We start from the raw sequence: 21,520 nt of genomic DNA on the forward strand, positions 1-21,520 counted from the left end.
AAATTCAATCAACTCAATCTAGGCTTGCTGACAAACACCAAGCAGTGAAATCTGTCTGCAGCACACCAAAGCCAAACCATGGTAGTTAAACACCTATTTATAGACCAGTAGCAATCACACTGCCATGAAAACTTAGAGGACTAATTTGTGTTGATGTCAATAACCTTAGAAGAAATGTATTTCAGTGCATCCTGTAGTATCTTCTTTATTCCAGCCTTTCATCTATTTGAAGTATATGATGAAATGGAACATTCCATTATAAAAAGTGAAATTAGAGCTAAGGTAGAATGCTTGCCTAGTAAGAGTGAGGCCCTGAGTTCAAACCCAATGCCACACACACAAAAAAAAGAATGAATGAATGAAAAAGAAAAATGAAGTTGAAATTCTCCTCGTTATATGTCTTTGAGTCTGTTCAAGATATTTTTTGTGATTAGAGTTATCTGATAAAGGCCTAAATCAGAGTTCAGTCCCCATAGGATAATCAATTTCATTATTTTCTGAGATCTACCTTTTCATTCTTAATCCTGCCAACTATCTTGGCATACACATATTTGTTGGAAAGGCTCGTTGGATCAGTTATAACCACCGTACAGTGTTCCACATCCCTGCTGTCACTGTGTTCTCAAGACCAGTGTGTTAGTATCACCTGAGAATTTGTTCAAAATGTAAATGTTCCCACTCCAGACTTGCTAAATCAAGAAACAGAGCAGTATGTGCTTTAACCACTTTCCGTAAGATCTTCTTGTGGGGTAAAGTTCGAGAATTTCTTCTATGAATGTCTGAGTTGATCAGTACAGTGCATCAACTTCAAGTAAAAGATACTATTTTAAATTATAACACTTCTTATAGAATGAAGACTTGTGGCCTTCCTAACTCACGTGCTGACATCCCAGCTCTCTACCCTGCTCTGATGGTGTTAGGAAGTGGGGCCTTTGGTAAGGTGAAGGTCTCATGAGTGGGATTAATTCCTTTATGAAAAAGTCCCTGCAGAGCTCCCTCGCCCTTCATTATGTGAGGACATAAAGGGAAGATGGCCATTGACATATAAGAAGCAGGTCGTCATCGGATAGGGAAAGTGTCAGCAAGTTAATTAGGACTTCTCAGCCTAGAACTATGAGAAATAATTTTTAGTTTTTAAGGCACTCAGTCTCATGAGGTTTGTCACAGCAGTTCAATGGACTTAAAACACTGGGGTATTCCAAACTTTTCCTGAAAATATGATTCCTTACCACATGCCCACATATCCACAGGCTTCCCATAAGGATCTTTGCGCAAAACTTCTGGAGAGAGATATCCAGGTGTACCAGCAAAACCTAGGGAAAACAAATGTTTGTGAGTCAGAAAGTGACAGCTCAAAATCAGTATGAAACAAGGAACTAGGAAGGAAAACATTTTAGGGGTTTCTTTAACTGATGATTTGTTTGTCAAAATAAAGGCTCTCAGAGTACCAAAATAATGTAGACTAGTTTCTTTTTACTGTAGTATCAACACTAGTCTGTTTTGCCCTGTAGCTTATTTGAAAAAATACACCTTTTTCTCCAGATATGGCCAGCAATCTACTGTGCTGCAAATTTAGGGCCTATTTTGGTGAGTTTTTTTTTTTTTTAAACTAAGGCTTATGTGGTAGTCAAAACTAAAGCTGAAAAGAAATAAGGGAAAATGAAGATTAGGATTAGAACCATGTAAAAGATAATAGTTGTCATGATGCCTAAATAATTTTATTAGGAGAATTAGTCATATAAGGTAGAGGAATACAAAACATATATGCTAAGAACAAATCAAAAGCAAATTTTCAGAAAATTCTGAAAGAGATAGTCTATTAGGTATTCAATAATGAGGGTGGGGATAGGACTAAAAATAACTGGGTCCCTCATTAGGGGGAGAAAAAAGGCCAGAATATATCAAAGAGCTCAGTGTGTACTAATAAATAATCAGTGTGTACTTGTAACTGGCAACTAAAGAGAAGCCTCAGGAACATTCAGATGAATCACTATTGAACGTGTACCAACTAAACTTTCAACTTGAGAAGATCTAGTAAGAGAAATGAGATGGTGAAAAGAGAGCTTCGTGTTATATAAACCAGTAGAGAACTCAATAAGGTACACTCAAATAACAATCAAATTTATAGTTAGAGTCTAGAGTAAACATTCCTTATTTCTGAAAATGTTTTTCAAACAAAAAATATTTACTTTAAAAATACCAAAACTAACCATTCTTATTTCCAAGTTTTTTCAAAAAGCACATACACACATACACAAACTGGAAAAAATCTCTTCAAAAGGATAGGTAATCAGGAATTTGTCCAACCACAAATCACCGATGAAGCACACTAGGTATTTCCTTGGACTTGGTGTCCAAGAAATGAACTTTTCCTCCTGTCTGTGAAAAATTTATACTTATTAAGCACAAACAATGTACAAAGAGGTATAAAAAAGAATATATACAACATAGTTACTTCTGTGAACAAAACTGGATTAGAAAATAAGGCAAAATACTTTTGGTTCAATCTTCTTTTTTTTTTTTTCCATTTTCTTACTTTTCTCTTCCTTTGTTTAGGGGAAAATGGGGTGGACTGTGAGAAGGGACTCAAGACAAAACCCGAATGTCTTGGGTTGATCTTTACAGGGACCATTGTCAATCTACTGAGGGGTCTGAGAATTTCTAGAAGGTATGGTGTGGAGACATTCCAAGGTAAGGATAGCACAATTGCTGCAAAGAGCTTCCAATCACTTCTGCTTTGCAACACCTGCCTTTCCCATTCCCACCATCCCTCTCCCACTCTTTGCTGCACAAGACACAAAAGAATCTACTGAGAAACTGATGCCAAAGTCCAGATTAAATCCAATGGCCTGAGAAACACTTTCAGACATTTTATCAACCAGTTTCTCTTCATTCATGCAAAATGAGTTTGTTCTCCTTCTGAGCTTTTGACTTCAATGGTCTCTTTAAGGTATCCTCAACAAGAACTTCTCGTTTTCAGCCATTATACTACTGTTTCTGTTACTTGAATCTCTATTTTCTTCCTCAAGTAGAGGGTGGCTGTACATTACTTCCTTAGCTGCCTACATTTCTCAGTGATCCTTTCTCACTGTGAATTTCAACCACTCTTTTAGGTACAATCTATATTATACTATCTAAAATTAGGAAATTTTAATGTCTGTCTTAAATAACTTAGAATATCTGACAAAGACCAGGATATGTTAATGATATTCTCTTTAGAGAACATAGGAAACTAAGTCACCACATGTAAGTAAAAAGTGGGAAGATTAAGCACAGCAGGGTGGTACGCCCCTGAAATCCCAGCACTTAAGAGGCTGAGTCAGGAGGATTATGAGTTTGAGGTTTGCCTGGGCTACATATTAAAACCCTGTCTCAAAACACTTAAAATTCCAAAATCAATTCTAAAGATCCCAAAAAAACAAAGTAATCCTAGCAAAAAGAGCAACACTGGAGGTATCAAAATATCTGACTTCTAACTATACTAGAGTCATAGTAACAAAAACTGCATGGTCCTGGCACAAAAACAGACACATAGACCAATGAAATAAATTAGAATGTTCACAATTTAGCCCAAGCAAGTGCTGTCATTTGATTTTTGAAAAAGGTGTCAAAAACATACATTGGAATAAAGACAGTCTTTTAACTAGGTGGTGCTGAGAAAACAGGATATCCACATGTAAGAATGAAACCTGATCCTTGTCTCTCACCCTGCACAAAAGTCAACTCAAAATGGACCAAAAACCGTAATATAAAACCAAAAACTTTGAAACTGCCACAGGAATACATAGGGAAGACACTTTAAGATATAGGCATAGATGAGGACTTTCTGAATAAAACTCCAACAGCTTAGGAAATAGGAGCAAGAATTAGCCAATGGGATTGTAGTAAATTGAAAAACTTATGCACACACAAAAAAGAAACAATTAAAAGATTAAAGAGAAAACATATACAACAAGAAAAAAATATTTGTCAGCTGACAGGGATTAATATCTAGAATACATAAAGAACTCAAAAAATTACACACAAGATAAAAAATAATCCAACCAATAAACAGGCATGTGGACTGAACACTTCAACTAAAGAAGAACAAATGGTTAACAAATACCTTAAAAATGTTCAAATAGAAGACCCAGATATGAATCCATGCAGCTATACCTATCTGATTTTTGGTAATGGTACCAAAAACAGATGGAGAAATGACAGTCTCTTGAACAAATGTTGCTGGGAAAACTGGATATCTGCATGCAGAAAACTGAAACTAGCTCTATATTGTTCACTGTGTACAAATATCAACTCATAGTGGATTAAGGACCTTAATATAAGATCTGAAACTCTGAAGCTAGTGTGGGAAAGAGTGGGGAATAGATTGGAATTAATAGGCCTAGGCAATGACTTCCTAAATAGAACTCAAATGGCTCAGCAACTAAGAGAAAGGATTGACAAATGGGACTACAGTAAATTAAAAAGCTCTGCACAACAAAAGAAATGGTCACCAAATTGAAGAGGTTGCCCAGAGAATGGGAGAAAATCTTTGCCAGTATACATCTGACAAGGGATTAGTAACCAGAATATACAGGGAGCTCAAAAAACTAAACTCTTCCAAATTCAATGACCCAATGAAGAAATGGGCAAATGAACCGAACAGAGCTTTTTCAAAGGAAGTAGTCCAAATGGCCAAAAAACACATGAAGAAATACTCAATATTCCTGGCCACAAAGGAAACACAAATCAAAAGCACATTAAGATTCCATCTCATTGCTGTTAGAATGGCTACCATCAAGAACACAAACAACAACTATTGGTGAGGGTGTTAGGGAAAAAGGACCCTCATACACTGTTGGTGGGAATATAAATTAGTATAACCACTATAGAAAACAGTATGGAGGGCTCCTTAAAAAACTAAAAATAGAACTGCCATATGATCCAGCAATTTCACTCCTAGGGATATACCCGAAGGAATGTAAGTCAGGTTATAAAAAAGGCACCTGCACACCCATGTTTATTGCAGCACTATTCATAATAGCTAAGCTATGGAAACAGCCAAGATGCCCCACTACTGATGAATGGATTAAGAAAATGTGGTACTCATATACAATGGAATTTTATTCAGACAGAAAGAAGTATAAAATTTTGTTATTTGCAAGTAAATGGATGGAACTGAAGAACATCATCTTAAGTGAAGTTAGTCAGGTTCAGCAGGCCAAAGGCCACATGTTTTCTCTCATATGTGGAATATAGATCTAATAAAAGTACAGCAATATTATGAAAAGCAGGTCACGCTAAGGGGAGGTCACATACAAGAGAGGGAAGGTAAAAGAAGTTAAGAAGATGAATATGGTTGATGTACTTCCTATACAAAAAAGAACATAGAATTTTTAAACCTGCTGCAATCACCAAAAGAAGGGGACTAAAGCAGAAAGGAGAAAAACAAGAGGTAAACCAATTTGGGTTACAATACATATATACATGGAAATGTCACAAGGAAATGCCCTGGGTAGCTATCTTCAACAAAAATGTCATTTTTTTCTTTTACAAAATCAGAGAACAGGATGGCAGAACAGGTCCTGTCTAGGGACTGGTACCAGTGGGAGGGGGAGGATGGGAAGAGGGTGTGGGAGGGTGAATATGGTACAAATACTGTGTACACATGTATGTCAATAGAAAAATGAGACCTGTTGAAACTATTCTAGGAATGGGGGAGGGAGATAAAGGAGAATGATGAAGGGCATGAATTCAAGTATGATATATTGTAAGAACTTTTGTAAGTGCCATAAGTATCCCCAGCACAGGAATAAAAAATAAAATTAAAAAAATGTTCATTATTCTGAGCCATCAGGGTCATGCAGACCAAAACTACACTGAGATTCCACTTCACTACAGTCAGAATGGCTATCATCAAGAAAACAAGGAACAACAAATGCTGGTGAGGATGCAGGGGTAATGGAACCCTTATTTACTGGTGGAAGAAATGTAAATTAGTTCAGCCACTTTGGAAATCATTATGGAGGCTCCTCAAAAAAAAAAAAAAAAAAACTCCCTATGATCCATCCATATCACTTCTGGGTATATACCCAAAAGTCAGCTTACTACTATAGAGATACCTGTGTGGCATTATTTACAATATCCAAATTATGGAGTCAACCTAGGTGGCCATCAATGAATGAATGGATTTTAAAAAGTGGTATATAAATATAAAGTTCACTCAGTCATTAAGAAGATTGAAATTATATCATTTGCTGGAAAATGGATGGAACTGGAGGCCATTGTGCTCAGTAAAATAAGAGTCCCACGAAGACTAATAACAAATGTTTTCTCTTATTTGTGGAAGGCATGGGAAGGGGCACAAAATCCCCTCCAGGTCACGAGACCAGAAGGGGGTAACTACTAGGAAAATAAAAAGGAAAGGGAAAGGCAGAGGTGGGAGGAGAATAAGAGGGAGTAATGAAGGGGTGAGGGAGATCGAAGTGCATTATGCATGTATAGAAATGTCATAATGAGACCTCTTACTATGTATAATCAATATAATTCCATAAAAATGAAAACATCATTTTAAATATGAGTTCCTTGAAACCTCCTCTAGAGACTAAAATGCTAAGACAATACTATCACACCCATTCTTATTTAGAACCAATATCATTTTGCCAAGGGGTGGGGTGCATTTTATTTTTTATTAAAAGCTGTGGTGGGGGTATATTGTGGCATTTATAAAAGTTCTTACAATATATCAAATATATCATAGTTGATTTCATCCCCTCCCCATTTTCCTTTATCTCCCCCTCCCCCCAATTCCTGAAATAGTTTCAAAAGGTCTCATTTTAGTATGACATACTTATACAGGGGGTTTTGTTGTGACATTTCCACATATCCCTGTTTTTTTCATTACCTCCATTATTCTTCCTCTTCCTCCATCTTCATCCCTTCTTAAAATGACTTTAGCAGATTTCAATGTTCCATTTCCATACATGTATAGAAAGTACCTCAACCATATTCACCCTCTTTTATCCTCTTCATTTAACCCCCCACTCCAGCTAGTACCCTCCCCTTAACATGGCCTGTTTCACATTCCTGTCTTTCATTGTTTAAAGTGTCTGTTCACTGTTAGTGAGGTTCTGCCTTGGTGTTTTACCTGTAAATATATTGTACTTTAATCAGTTTAACCCCTTCTATGATTCTTCCTTATTCTCTTCCCCTACCCTGTACAATTCAACAGTTTTCAGTGTGTTTTGTTCCTACACAGATATCATGAATTTCAATATTATTCACTCTGTATCATTGTTTTCTTCTTTTCCTCCTCCCTTAGTCTCCTCTAACTGTTCAACTTTTGGGATATGTTCTGTATGTGTACATATATTATGTGTGCTCTGTATGTGTTGTATACATATTATAATGTATGTTCTGTAGGTGTATATATAATACACATATATATGCATGTATATATGATAATGCTTGTATTTGTATTTGGCTCTTCCACATGTGGAGAAAACATATGACCTTTGTCTTTCTGAACCTGGCTTATTCATTTAACATGATGTGGAATCGCCACCATTTCAACAATCAGTATGGTCCCAACTCCTAAGAATACTAAACCATACATCCAAATGCACAGAATCTGCTGTACAATATGAACTCATGAATACAGAAGTGCTAGGGCCAATGGAAAAGGCTTTCTTTAGCTGGAGATTAAGGTTGTAAGAATCTAGGATTTTTATGATCTATGCTATCAACAAAGAAATTCATCTTGCTTGTCTTCTTTAGAGAGAGCATATGTTTCTTACTCTGAAAAACCAATAGGTATGTCAAAACAGATCAAACAAGGAGAAACAATTATTTACTTCTGGAAGTATATCAATTATAGCAGATTGCCATTAAAAAAAAACCCTCAATATTTAAAACAAGAGACATAATAGCCACCAAGTAAAGTGATTTTTCTATGAAGCAGGATTTTGGTAGTTATCCCTTTTCTTTTTCCAGAAGCATTAAAATGTTACAAATATTCTATAGGAGAAATAAAGCCATATTTGGATATTTTCCTTTGAGAAATTTTCTAGCCATCTTATTAAATACTGTGACATAGGGTGTGATTTCTAGAATTTTTTGGCTAGTATTCAAATAGATTGGGCTTAGGAAGTGAGTCCTGAATAAATTGAAAAATGAACATTTTAGACTTGAAAATGAGAATAAAAAGGAAAATACAATAAGCAACTTTTGTTATATTATGCATTATATTGTTTATATATTTTATAAATTTTTATTATTTATAATACATCATCACATATCTTAAAATAAAATTATATAAAAGCCTGAAGCTCTGGCATTACACCTAAGAATCCTCTATTTTCTTTATCCCTTAAATATTGACATTACATTTTAAAAGATAAAACTAAAATGCCAAATAAATGAGACCATGATGGTAAATAATGATGAATATAAATCAAAATTAGACACTCATATGAAACTATATCTTTACTTCTAATACCTAAAATATGTCTGACAGCACATCCAAAAGTACTTTAGTATGCCACATGCTACCTTTGGTTACAATGTGGATTGACTTGAACTTGAGAAAGGTGAAAAGAAAAAAAGAAATGTAAATTTTCTTAAGCTTGGAAACTGTTTCTATACTGTAGAAATGCTAGATTTCCTTATACTTTAAGCTATATCTTTTTTGTTTTTAAAAAGTCAACACAGTTACCTTACTGAGATCTTAACTATTGATCTACCAGGGTTTCTGTGGGATCAGCTTGCTTTTAGAAATCAGTTGTCACAATTTGAAAACTGACATGCTTATATTTGGATGCTATTGCTTTCGTTAACAAGGTATTCACTTTTTCATTCGCTGATTCACTAAAGAACTTTCACTGAATAGCGAAGAACTGATTCCGTGCTTCCTACCAGGATGGTTTTGAAAACTTATTGAACATTATCTACAGCCTAGTTATGCTCCATGACTACTTCACTCAGTCTCCTAATAGTGCTGTGAGGCTGTTTATGACCCTCACTCAGAAAGAGGAGAGTGACCCCCACTCAGAAAGAGGAGAGTGACCCCACAGAGTTAAGTAGTCATATAGCTGAGTCAGAGTTAGGGGCTGGACACCAGTGGCTCACACCTATAATGCTAGCTACTAGGGAGGCAGTGATCAGGAATATCCCAGTCAGAGGCCAGTCCAGGCAAATAGTTTACAAGACCCCTATCTCAAAACTACCCAACACAAAAAGGGTCTCAAGTGGTAGAGCGCCTGCCTAGCAAGCATGAGGCCCTGAGTTCAAACCCTAAGACTGCCAGGGACAAAAAAAAAAAAAAAAAAAAAAGAGCTAGAGCCAGGGTATAAATTCAGGTATTCTGATACAAAAAGGAGAATTTTTTTTTCCATATAGTACTCTCAAACTACATGCAATCTAGCAGAATATAAAACAGAGCTCAAAATAAGAAAGATTTAGGGAATCCATGTTTGACACTCTTGTAGTAATCAAGCCAGTGTTGTTTGGTGAAGTTTGAACCCCAGCTCTGATAATAAAGGCTTCTGTGTTATTCTTGATATCCCATCAATACTGCCTTAGACCCAGTTCTGGGGATTACCCCTGGGTCTAGATTCCAATTTTAGTATCATGCCTTATACCACAAGTCTCTCATGAAGTGAGGCCTGTTTTTCTCACGGCAGGACTGGGATCCTTTCTTTGAACCCAATGTCTGTGACTTTCGTTTCTTCTAAAACGATTTCCCTAGAGTTCAGAGACCCTGTCTGCTATATGTTGTGTGGAACTTGCTTGGTCCTATCTACTCCCTACTTCAAACTGGCAACATGCATAACTGGAATGACTGCATTAGCCTAACAGGGTCCTTGCTCTCAGGTTAATTATCCTTGAACCATCCTCCATACTGCTACTGAAATCATCATTGTATAACTTAAACCTAATTATGTCTTTCTACACTGAAAACTCTTTACCAGATTCCTGAAACCTCTAAAATAAAAGCCAAACCCTTCAAAAGGACATAAAACTCATCCCTATCTCATCAACTTTCACTAATTCCAGTATATTTTATGCTTTCACTGGATCAAACTTCTTGTTATTCCTGAAATAGAAAAATCATTTCATGCCTCTAAAATTTTGCATATACTAGTCCCTCTATCTGGAATGTCTTCATCTCTTCATATACCAGTGGACAAATTTCCACTCACCTCTTAGGCAACCATAAGTGGTACGCCTGAATTGTAGCTTTCCCCAGAGGCAGAATTTCATACCTCCTCCCTTGTACTCCCAGAGCACCTCTTGGAGGCCTCTCTTAGGTACTCTGCATGGTGAATAGTTATTGATACAAAAGTTTGGCTCCTAGGGGATCAGAGCTTCTTAATATGCATCTCCAGTAATTTGCTCTGCTCATTCTCTGATAGCCTTACTACTTCCTGTCTAACTCCTAATAACTACTGTATATTCTTTATCTGTATCAACCATCCTCTTCCTTAGAATATAGAGATACATCTGAACCTCCAACTAAGATGAGTTATTACTGTCTTTCAGTTTACAGTTAACTAGGATAGTCTTATTCACTTGTCAAAATCAGACAGAGCAAATGGCAAGTTAGGTGGTGTTACAATCATGGGGGGAGGAGTTGTGATAAGACAATATAAAGGACGGCATTGAGCTTGGAAGAGATCTCCTGCAAGAATTAACAGTCATGACCACTAACATAGGACAGGCAGCAGAAAATAAAGTCCTGAATTAGACTGCCACAAAGTTGTTGGAGAGACTTCCAGGCCACCTTCTAACCTTAACTGGGCAGGTGAGAAAGACAAGGCAGATCCCTGCAGCTATGTGGACATCTTAGAGGATGTTTGTGACGAGGCATACAAAACAGTTTTGTACAGAAAACGAAAGAAGTTAGCAGTTTTGGGTTCTCTTTCTATTTGTTGTCCTTCACAGGAAAAGAAATCAGAAGTAAAGGGCATTTAAAAAAATTAGCCTCAACACATTTAAGTTGGTTGAGAAATAAGACGGAGGCTCAGGGAAAGGTTGTATTTTATGACTGTACATGGAAAATGGGTTAACTGGGAAATGGCAGAGAGAGAGGCACAAAGAAAAGCAATGGGTAAAATAACTTATTCACATTGCATATTGGAACAACCTATAAGCCTGGCTAGAAATACCATAATTCAAAATGATTTGGAGTTAATTTCCTTCCTTCCTCCATCCCTCCTCCCACCCTCCCTTCCTTCCTTCCAGCAATAGTGATGTTTGAACTCAGGGCCTCATACTTGCTAGGAAGTTGCTCTAGCACTTAAAGTGTGCGCCCAGCCCCTTTGGCTTCAGTTACTTTTTGAATAGGGTCTCTCTTTATTGCCCCAGGACTGGACCAGACTGTGCTCCTTCTGCCTATGCCTCCACATAGCCGGGATCACAGACATGTGCTCCCAAGCCTACCTTATTTGTTGAGATAGAATCTCTCTAACTTTTTGCCCAGGCTTGTTTCAAACTGCAATCCTCCCAATCTCTGCCTCCTGAGTAGCTGGATTACAGGTGTGAGCCACTGTGCTCAGTTGTAGAGTTGATTTCTTTCTTGATTGTAAATGCTGGAATTCAGAACATAATAACCCAAAGTACAGTGCCTTGGTTCACTGCACACTTTGACCTGAAGGAAAAAGGCTCAGAAGCAAGATCTTTTCCACCTGCTCATGCTCTTCTTCCTTTTGCTTCCTTCCCTGAGGATGGCCATAGAAACTGGAATCCACTCCTACAAAGCCAGCTATAAATACTACGATGATTATTCTACCCTTCCTCTGTTTTCCTGTGTAAGATCCTCTGACCTAGCTTGTCTGACAATGGAGCCTAAGGCCACATTTTGGAAGGGGTCCTAACCTATATCTGCGAGGGAAGAATGCCACACAGAAGCAAACAAGAGCTGAAAAGACAGGCAGGCCGTGGTGGGTTTCCCTCTCCTTTCTCATCAGCTCAAATCCTGTTCATCCCATCACATGTCTACACGTCTGTCCATTTTTCACAGACCCATGTGTAAACATAGAAAGTTTTCCCTAGGTCTTTAGGTGTTCCCTTTATAACACTTTGATTAAATAAATCTGTCAAGATTTCTTCTTGTTAGCCTGACTTTTGTTAGAGGAGTGTTGGTTCTGGCTTTTATGATAAGGAAAAAGAATTTTTACAAAAAGAAATAGAATTTTCATCATACAGAAATTTCCAAAGTATTAGTTTTAGTGAAAAACTGGCACATTGAAAAAATAGGTGATAATTAAGACAAAACACAAATACATATAAGTATATGACTTTTAATATCTAAAACCTTTTTCTTTTTTGTGGTGCTAGGGATCAAACCCAGGGCTGTATGGTATGCTACTAAAAATCTCTAATTCACCAATAACAAAATATGTGAAATATTTGGTACATTCTGAGTACCTACTATTTACATTGCAGTTTTTAGCATCACGTAAGGTTGTACGCACCCAATCAACTTTTTCTTAAATAAAAAAAGTATTCTTTCCATATCGCGAAACTCCTATTAATCCTTAGTACCAGGATATGTTTTTTTCATTTGTCGTTAAAAAAGGACACATGTTCTTGTTTTCCCATTAATATTTTCCCCTTCACTTATTTCTTAATTATATACAATTTTGATGTCAGGTCTAATATCTTAAAAGTCAAAGAACTTAAAGTTAGTGAAGATGTTACTAGAATGAACATATCCACTTTATTTTGGCTGGGAAGGGGAATGAGGCGCCAGGAGTTGGAAAGCAAGTTGGTAGCAAGAAGGAGGGCCCCACTCACCAAACCATGCCTGCTGGTCTCCTTGCACTTCTATTGCTAAGCCAAAGTCAGCCAGTTTCACAGCTGCTCCCTTGGATTTGCTAGCTAAAAGCAAATTCTCAGGCTTTATTTAGAAAGAAAAAAAAAGAGAGACTGAAGTTAGAACCTATTTTAAGTGACTACTCAAAACTAACAGCATTTTTATAAGATTAGTGGAGGAAAAAAAAAAGTCATGCACTGTTATCTCTCCTGGAGACTGCCCTTCCTAAATCCCAGAGAAAATATGGTTAGAAAATGATTGAGAACGATCATGTGTGCAGGCTTCAGACAGATGCATAAATGTACTGGAGAGATACTGGGTAGTGGGGAGCTCCAATGAACGAGAGCACCTGTCTTGACCTGCTCACATGTTTCCAAAGACCCTCAAGGTACAGACTTGGCCACAGTTGACTTAGAAGCCTAACAGAGCACAGACATTTTCAGCAGAAGGAAAGCTGGCAGAACGATAACAAAATTTGGGCCAATCTACAGACATTTGGCAAATGAAACTGTGCAAATTAAATCTAGTTGACTTTAAGAGTTTGGACCCAAATGTAGTGATTTTGATTCTTCAATGTTTCCAAACAGTTTCTGTACAAATTTTGGAGACTTACCCTGAATTATGTATTAAAATTGCTGCCTTTAAGAATCTGTTTACTCTTAAAGGCATAAAGAGTATACTACTATTTGCCAAATGTTATAGTTAACTTTTTTCTTATAAGTCAGATTTTAAAAACATAATGTACATTTTTTTCTAAGCGTGATCTAAAACAATACTTATCTATTTATTTTCCCATCTTAAAATACCATGAGAAAGATATATTTTATTTTCTTGGGCAGTTATCATTGCTTGAGGACTGAGAATTCAGTCTTGGACTAAGGCTGTGTCTACACCATTGTTTCCCAACCAATGCATCAAGACACATTGGTACTTTGAAAATAAGCACCAGGACAAAGTCTTTAATTTCCCTGGGCTCCCCTCCCCCCCACAGCTTTGTGGATTTTAAGAAATAAAGGGAGAAGATGGTTAGGAAAAGCAGCCTGGTTTTATACAGTGATGTCTACACCACCCAGCTCTCTGGATGAATATGTGGCTGGATTAGTGTACATATTGGAAAGCAGTTCAACATCTTCTCACTTTGGGATAGGAACCAGTGAATTTAGAGTCTGTGTCTCAGACTGAAAAAAGTTGGGAAACAAGGGTCTTTACAAGAGCCAAAGCTATTCTCTGGAAATCTAAAAATTCAATCAATCAAATTGATTTTACTTATGTTGACAGATAAGAAATTTCATATTTTTCATCAAATTAGCTATTTTCTTCTTATCAAATTAATCAGTTCTGTTGGTTGTTTTGACCTTGTGTAAACACAGCCCAAACCAGAATTTAATTTATTAATTAAGCCAGCCATGCAAAATAGCAAAAACCCATAATCAGAACTTACAAGAAATTAGGTTAAATCTATAAGAAATCAGAGTGTGGGTAAATAAGTTTTAATTACCAGACTTCTTCAGGCTATTGCTGTCACTGCCATCAGATTCACCACTATTATGACAATTGGTAAATGTGAAGAAACCTTTGTGGCACCATAGGGCTGAGAGGGTTTTGATCTTTCTCAATACTAAGCACATAATTTAATTTGGAATTTGGGACAAAGATGTCTGAAGAATATGGAAAAGATCCATGCTGAAATAACTTTCAGTAAAACGTTGTATCTGAAGTTATTTGGAACTCTGGTTGTTTATCGGTTGCTAGTGTATCTAATCAGGTTCAGTTATTTACATTTGACATTTACCTTCACAATGAGAAATTTATGGTCCATCGCATCCATGCATCTCCTAATTTAATCAAGGCATAATTTCCAACTGTTTATTTATGGAATAAGTAATTTGGATAAAACATATCAAACTGTAAGCAACAGTTGATTCTGTTCCTTTGTGACCTTCATAGTTAAAAGCACTGAGATATCAGAGAAGTCTGCTAATTCACATCTGACCTAATTTATCAACCACAGACTCATTCAAGGAAAGAGTTCCAATCACTTAAGAAATCACAGACATTTTGAGATTTTTAAGTCAAATGGTTTTGAAGTTAGTTGAGCAAATGCCAAAGACATGAGTGAATAAACTTTTAAAAAATTTAATGTGCTTTTATTCTTATCACTAAATTGAAAGCTTCTGGGAAGGGCTGTGTGTATTATGCTTAAACACCACGTTTCTGCCAATTCAGAAGAAATGGCGGCCACAGTTTCACCATGGATGGCCTCTAAATGACTGGGGTAAGTACTCATTAGAGATGACCTCAAAGGCTTCACTGCAGGGCCTTGTGAGTCATCTAGGAAAATGAAAATCCATCTGAATCAGTGTTTTACCTTTTACCATGACAACTGTTCAGCTGCAGCTATGTACAGAAAAAGGCAGGCCTATTTCAAAGGGAATATACATATTTTAAATTAATAGCACTGAAATAGCTTTACATTTATGTATGTCTTTTGGGCAAGCCTAAAATACAGAATTGTGGAAGGCAAGTTGAAAAATTAGAATGATTGTTGAATTTATTTAATGATTATCTGCTTTCTAATGTTTCACCACGAGATTGCTTTAAATGGTGAGCTCTAAAGAAACACTAAAAATATAGAAATTTGATTTCTATATAACTTTTTTGGAATATATCAGTTTGAATAGTCCTGTTATTGTGTTCTGTGAGGTTATAGGAGGCTAAATCACAGAGAAGTTTGAAAGCAACATTTTAACCAAGGCAGGCATATTTATTCTGATTTTTCTTGAATCACTACCACTAACCTCCAACTTGAAATTATATTGTAACTACAAAAATTCATTTCCACAATGGTTAATTCAAATTCTGAATTCCTAAGGAAGGAAAATAACTTGTGGTCATATTTTACCAAAGCAGGAAGAGAATCTCTCACCTAATTGTGACCCCCTCTTCAGCAAGGACCCCCACCATGTGCTAATTTGCTACCATTTCACTCTCTTGACTTCCTAAGATGGACGAGACAGGTGAGAGCAGAAACACAGATCTTCCAATGCAGCCACATTTGACTATGGGGCACAGCCGTATAAGAGAAATGGGCATCATTGTGATTTAGAAAAAAATGTGAAGATACAGGTTCATTTCCTTGCCCTAACTGTCTGTGTGGATGTGGGAAGCTCACAAACTCCTGGTGATAATTAGTTAGGTCCTTCATCTCTCAGATGAATTTTGTAAGGCTACTAAGTCATATCTTATAACACTATCTGTGGATTTTTATCATAGGAGCTCTGTGCTTTTTAAGGACAATACATACATTAGTTATTCACTATTACGGTCCAGTACACCTTGCCATTTCAATGTATAGGAAATTTAATATTTGTAATGAATGTTCAAAATTTGAGAAATAGCCATATTAAATGCAATCTATTATGTTAATCTTCATATGAGATTATCTCTAAATTCTTACAACGCAATCACTTTGAGGTTGGTTTTTAAATAGATTCTACTGACATTCTCACACATAGGTCCCTTCCCCACCCATTGCTTCCTAATGATGCTGGATTTTCCGTGACATCTGGTCTCAGTGCCAACAACCATTTATAGCATATCAGCTGTAATGAGCAGCAACTGTTTGCAAGTTTTCTTCTGTACTTCCATATGGATACCATGGAAACTTTGTTCAGTATGATCCAAAGTTTTCCTGAAATTGTTCAAATATCTTAAAGTATCTAGGTGAATTGTGGAGACCCTTCCAGAACTGGAAGCGACTCAGGAGATAAAATAACATAACCCCCTCAGTTTGTAAAGGTAGGGAGGTAGGGAGGCCCAACAGGATAAAGCCAGGCTTTGAAGCTAGATTTCCTAATTCTTTCCTTTTAAAGATGTGATACTGAGGAAAACTTTCTGATGATGTAAGAATTGTTCATTTTCAAGAAGAGTTTGAAGCACTCAAAAATATTTACTACCCCTATACAAATAAAAGGGAAAAACTGATGAGAAAGACATAGGTTTAATCTTGATTTTCCCATCATCTTTATGAAAGGACTAATTTGGCAAAGACAGTCATCAGTGATAATCACATCACAGATTTATCTGGACACAATGTAAACTGCCTCTGCTTGATAAGACTCAACCATTGCAAATTTATATATGAAATCATGGCTGTTTTATTTCTTTTTATGCCTCTTTCTTTTTGAAAATATAAAAGCAACAAATAATTAATTTTATTTATTACATACTATTCAATTCTTACATTCTCTTGGACATCATTTTTAAGGAGTGAAAGTTGTCTTTTCGAATTTTTTTTCCTGTATTGAAAATTTTCAATTATTTCAATAGGAAGCTGACTATTTTCTGATTTGGTATGTTTTCAATCTGTTTCTCTTTGCCAGAGAAGGTGTGAACAAAGCTCTCAGAAATAAATTAATTTTGCATGAATTGAACAGCTTGAGTGTCAACTTGACTTGTTTCGTTGTGCACATGGTACAAGTGGTTTCAGCTTTTATTTTCTCATGGAATGAATGCCTGAATTCAAGTACTCAGCACGGGGAGTTGCTCGTGGATGCATGTGCTTGAGTTTTCAATCAGAAGGTACGACCTTTGTCACGCATACACGAGCAGGTTCATAGGAACCCCTCTGTGTTCTGTTCCTGTTTCTTAATTTACTTCCTACACTAACAGCACACATGTCCAGGTAGACTGAAAGAACTGGAGTGTAATTCCCAAGTGTCTCTGCTAACTGCCCACTGTCTCTCTACTGTCTGACACACACTGGACACTACAGTGACTAAGGTACTACACTTTTCAAATTCATTGCTCCTAAAACAGCTGACAATATGGACTTTAAATTTGTATCTGAAGATGGTTCTGAGAAAACAGAACACTTGTGATTTTATGGTTATTCAAAATGTAGCATTCACAATTATCTACTACCATAGTTAACAAAGATTTACTGAATACTTCTCATCACCTCTGCTTCCCCTAAATGAATGTCTTTCTACTCTCATCAGAAATTTAATTTAGTCCAATGAAGGAGTCTTAAAAAAATCCCCATAATTAAATTATCTATCTATCCATCCATCTTCATATCTTCCATCCATCATCCATCCTTTCATTCATCCATTCTTCTATCCACCTTGGGGTTTTTTCACTAAATAATCTTATTTAGAGGGAGGCTAATAGGAAAGGTGGCATCTTTGGCCAAGGCAATTTATAGTGTTTTATTTTGTTGGTAAAAGATTCATTTTTGTCTATTGAAACCTCTATATCCAAACTGTTGTTCATAAAGTGGGTGAATAACTATTTCTGATACACTTCAACAAAGAAATCTCACTATTTTGGGTGAGATACAGTTACTTAAAAAAACATAGCATGTAACTGTCTCCTTGGACTTTTGTGAATAGACTTTCAGAAACTGTATTCTCTAGGTTCTTAAACGAGAATACATAGCTGACCTGATAGTCCTTTCCTTCTTGTGATATAAAATGTTGTCACTTGTTATTGTGAGTTCCCTTTGACTTGATACTCTTCTAGACACAGTGCTTATCTGATATATTTCCTTTCTGGAAGAAAAGAAAGATGTATTGCCAATCACTCTTTCACATTAATTGCATGGCCTGGAAGGTTCCATGCACACAGATGCATTCTTTTATGCTGCAGCTAAAGTCACCTTCACTCAAGAAATGTCTGGTGAATGCTTGTCCCCCTCCTTCTCTTTTTCTTTTCGTAGTACTGGAATTTGAACTCAGGGCCTTGTGCTTGCTAGGCAGGTGCTCTCCTACTTAAGTCACAATGCCAGCCCTTTGTGTTTTGGTTATTTTTGAGATAGGATTACACTTCAGGCCCTAGCTGGCCTGGACTGCAATCCCCTGTTTCTGCTTCCCCTTACAGTTGGGATAACAGGCATGAGACACACTGCCCAGCCATTGGCTAGCCTGGGCTAGCCTCTGAATATGTCCTCCTGATCTCCACCTTGAGTAGCTAGGATTATAGACATGAGCTACTGTGTCTGGCCTGTTTGTCCCTTTTTATACCTAAGTGTTATATATATATTTTTAGGTTTAATATATGTTGGAAATTTATGAGAATTTTTCTTAACAATATTGAGAAATATATGGATATAAATACTTGAGCAATGAATTGCTGATCAGAAAAAAATCTACCAATATTTGAGCATTCTTTTTATATTATTTTTGTGCTGGGGATTCACAAATTTGCAACAGTTATAGTACTCTGTTCCTTACATTCAATCTAGTTTTAACTCCCCAAACTGATTGTCTTTATGTAGTGTAAATTAAATGTGGCAGATGTATTTCATGTTTTCTATGTCTCATCTCTCCAAAGTTTGTTGGTCAATGTCACCTTCCTAATTTTCTAACCAAAAAATTTTTACTTTATATGTAAGTTTATTATCAAATTGTATTGCCTCTATTCTACATTAAATCTTAAGTATATCTTATGCTCTTTATTCCTAATAATAAAGACTTTGTATATTTCTGGGATATTCATAGTCCATACCCAGGACAAATTAAACTTTTTATTCATTAAACTGACAACTATTTTCCCAAGTTCTTCTTAATGCTACTAGCAAAATTACTTTCCATCATTATTTTGACCTATTTGCTGATCTCTGTGAAAGTTTTCAATTCATCCAACTAACTGAACTGAGAAGTGGTAGTGAGTAAACATGCAAGTTGGGAACCAAATTGCTTGCACACAACTCATATCTTATTAGTTAAGTGACCTTGCATAAGTTCTTTCACTTGTAGTTGCCAAATTTTCCCTATGTAATAAAGGCACAATCACAGTGGCTTCCTCATGAAGTTGTGAAGATTCACATAACACAGTATAACATACATGGCAACTGCTTGATAGATCACAGCAATTACTATTTTTATTATTAAGGCCCTGCTTTACCCAGACCCTCCTAAAGACTTCAGCTCTGCCCCGAACTACAGGACGGTAATTTATCGATGTTGCTAGCTCTTCCCAATGTCACCTTAATCTATACTAATTGGCCTTCCACTGAGAGCACCTCAGACGGAAGACTGAGGTCCATGGATCCACTGGGCACTGCATGGTGCTGATTGATGTACTTCCCTTATGCTGATACTCCTCCACCCTGGACCTTTTCCTGTGACTTGTTTCTGGGACATCCTGAAATTGCCTGCTGTGCTTCAGTCTTGTTTCTAGATATGGATAATTTTCCATCCGGTAGACTCTAAAGGTGGTGGTTAATCAAGTATTTAAATGATGATCTTTACTCTGAAGACACACTTATCCTCTTTATGTTATCCAAATGTTAATTAACATACTTAATAATCTAGTAAGATTGCCTTTACAGTTTAGATGTATAATCCATGTACATTTATACTATGGGTTGAACTTCATTCAATTTAAGAATTTACTAATTCTTAAGTTGCATGTATTTACTAGGGTAAAATCTTGTATTAGTTACTGTAGATTAACACGCTATATCAAATAGCTGTTGTACATTACAAAAAAGTGTACAGCACTCACATATGCACAGGTGCCTTTGATAATGATGATAAACATAAAATTTCTTATGGTTGTCTCTCCCTGATATAAAACAACTATGTGCAATTAAATATCTGAATTGTGTGTGAACTAACATATAAACTGGGATAAGGGAACAAAAATATATGGCACAGGAACAGTCAGGGTGACTTTTGTTCAAAGTCTAGTAATAAAGTTCAGCAGTTGATCTCCTTTTTCATTTTTCTATATTGGTAAATATGCAATTACAAACAGTACATTTATCATATCTGTCTTGGGCTTAAAAGGCACAAAACAAAGTCATGGATTTAGTACACTTAAGATGCATATACACTCTGCAATACACGGATTTTGTGCTCTCTTAGCCTACTTATGAAATGGTCTGCAGTAATAAGTACTGAAATTTAGAGTCAGTGAGAGTTCATCTGAGTCATCCATTTGAGAGAAATTAGGATGACAATTACAGAAAGTATTAACAAACTCCCTTAAAAGTTTATCTTTGTCCTTTTTCAAGATTAGAGTAAGAACAGAGAGCAAAAATTACTTTCCGCATTGAGCTAAATCTGATGGGTAACATTTTAGGCTAGTACTTAGGGTGGTAAATCTCTCTAGAGAGCATTTGCCTGAGTTTACAATTAGTATTTTAGTTCATAAGTCAGGAAGTATATTTTTCTTCTCAACCCACGTCCCAGGTCCCACTGCTATCACTGGTTAATTTCTAGTCTTTGAAAGGCACAGCTGAGTCCAAATATAGGCTCATATCACAATCCTACAGATTTACCTTAACAGCCATGGAACAGAATGCACATTTTTCATGTTTGGTTTTTAGAGTACATTTAGAGTTACATAAATAGGATAAAATTTTTCAAGTGATAAATTCATCAAAAAGAGTCCGATAGAACAGCACAGGTATTGTGCAGGTCCATATAGGTTCACTGAAAAAGAACGCAGTGCTGTTGGGTAGGGGGGTAACAAAATGGGGCTCTGACTAATCTGTAGGCTAGTAAGGAATTTTTAAGATATGAATTTTTTTTTTAAGATATGAATTTTTAAAGGAATGTATTGCTTTTCCTTTATCCCAATGGGTTCATTTGGTAAGTGCTAAAATTTGTAGAGTCCTATCATGACTTTCTCAAAGAAAATGATGTTAGCCATCTCTTTGCCTTTGATAGTCAAAACTCTCAGAATCAAATTAAAAGAGGTTTCCAGAAAACTAAGTCA

At 36.3% G+C, this 21,520-nt stretch overlaps 1 protein-coding gene across 20 annotated transcripts in view; it reads right to left on the bottom strand.

The window, feature by feature from the left end:
- Camk2d (calcium/calmodulin dependent protein kinase II delta) overlaps positions 1–21,520 on the bottom strand; it is a 294,100-nt gene that overhangs the window by 67,384 nt on the left and 205,196 nt on the right. For all 20 annotated transcript variants that reach the window (XM_074041587.1, XM_074041583.1, XM_074041578.1 and 17 more), the window contains exons 7-8: positions 12,775–12,877; positions 1,230–1,313 (exon numbers count right to left, since the gene is read on the bottom strand). In XM_074041587.1, coding sequence (XP_073897688.1) covers positions 1,230–1,313; positions 12,775–12,877 — 187 coding nt within the window. The remainder of the gene's footprint in view (positions 1–1,229; positions 1,314–12,774; positions 12,878–21,520) is intronic.

This window comes from Castor canadensis, chromosome 9 (genome assembly GCF_047511655.1).
Source record: "Castor canadensis chromosome 9, mCasCan1.hap1v2, whole genome shotgun sequence".
Lineage (NCBI taxonomy): Eukaryota > Metazoa > Chordata > Mammalia > Rodentia > Castoridae > Castor > Castor canadensis.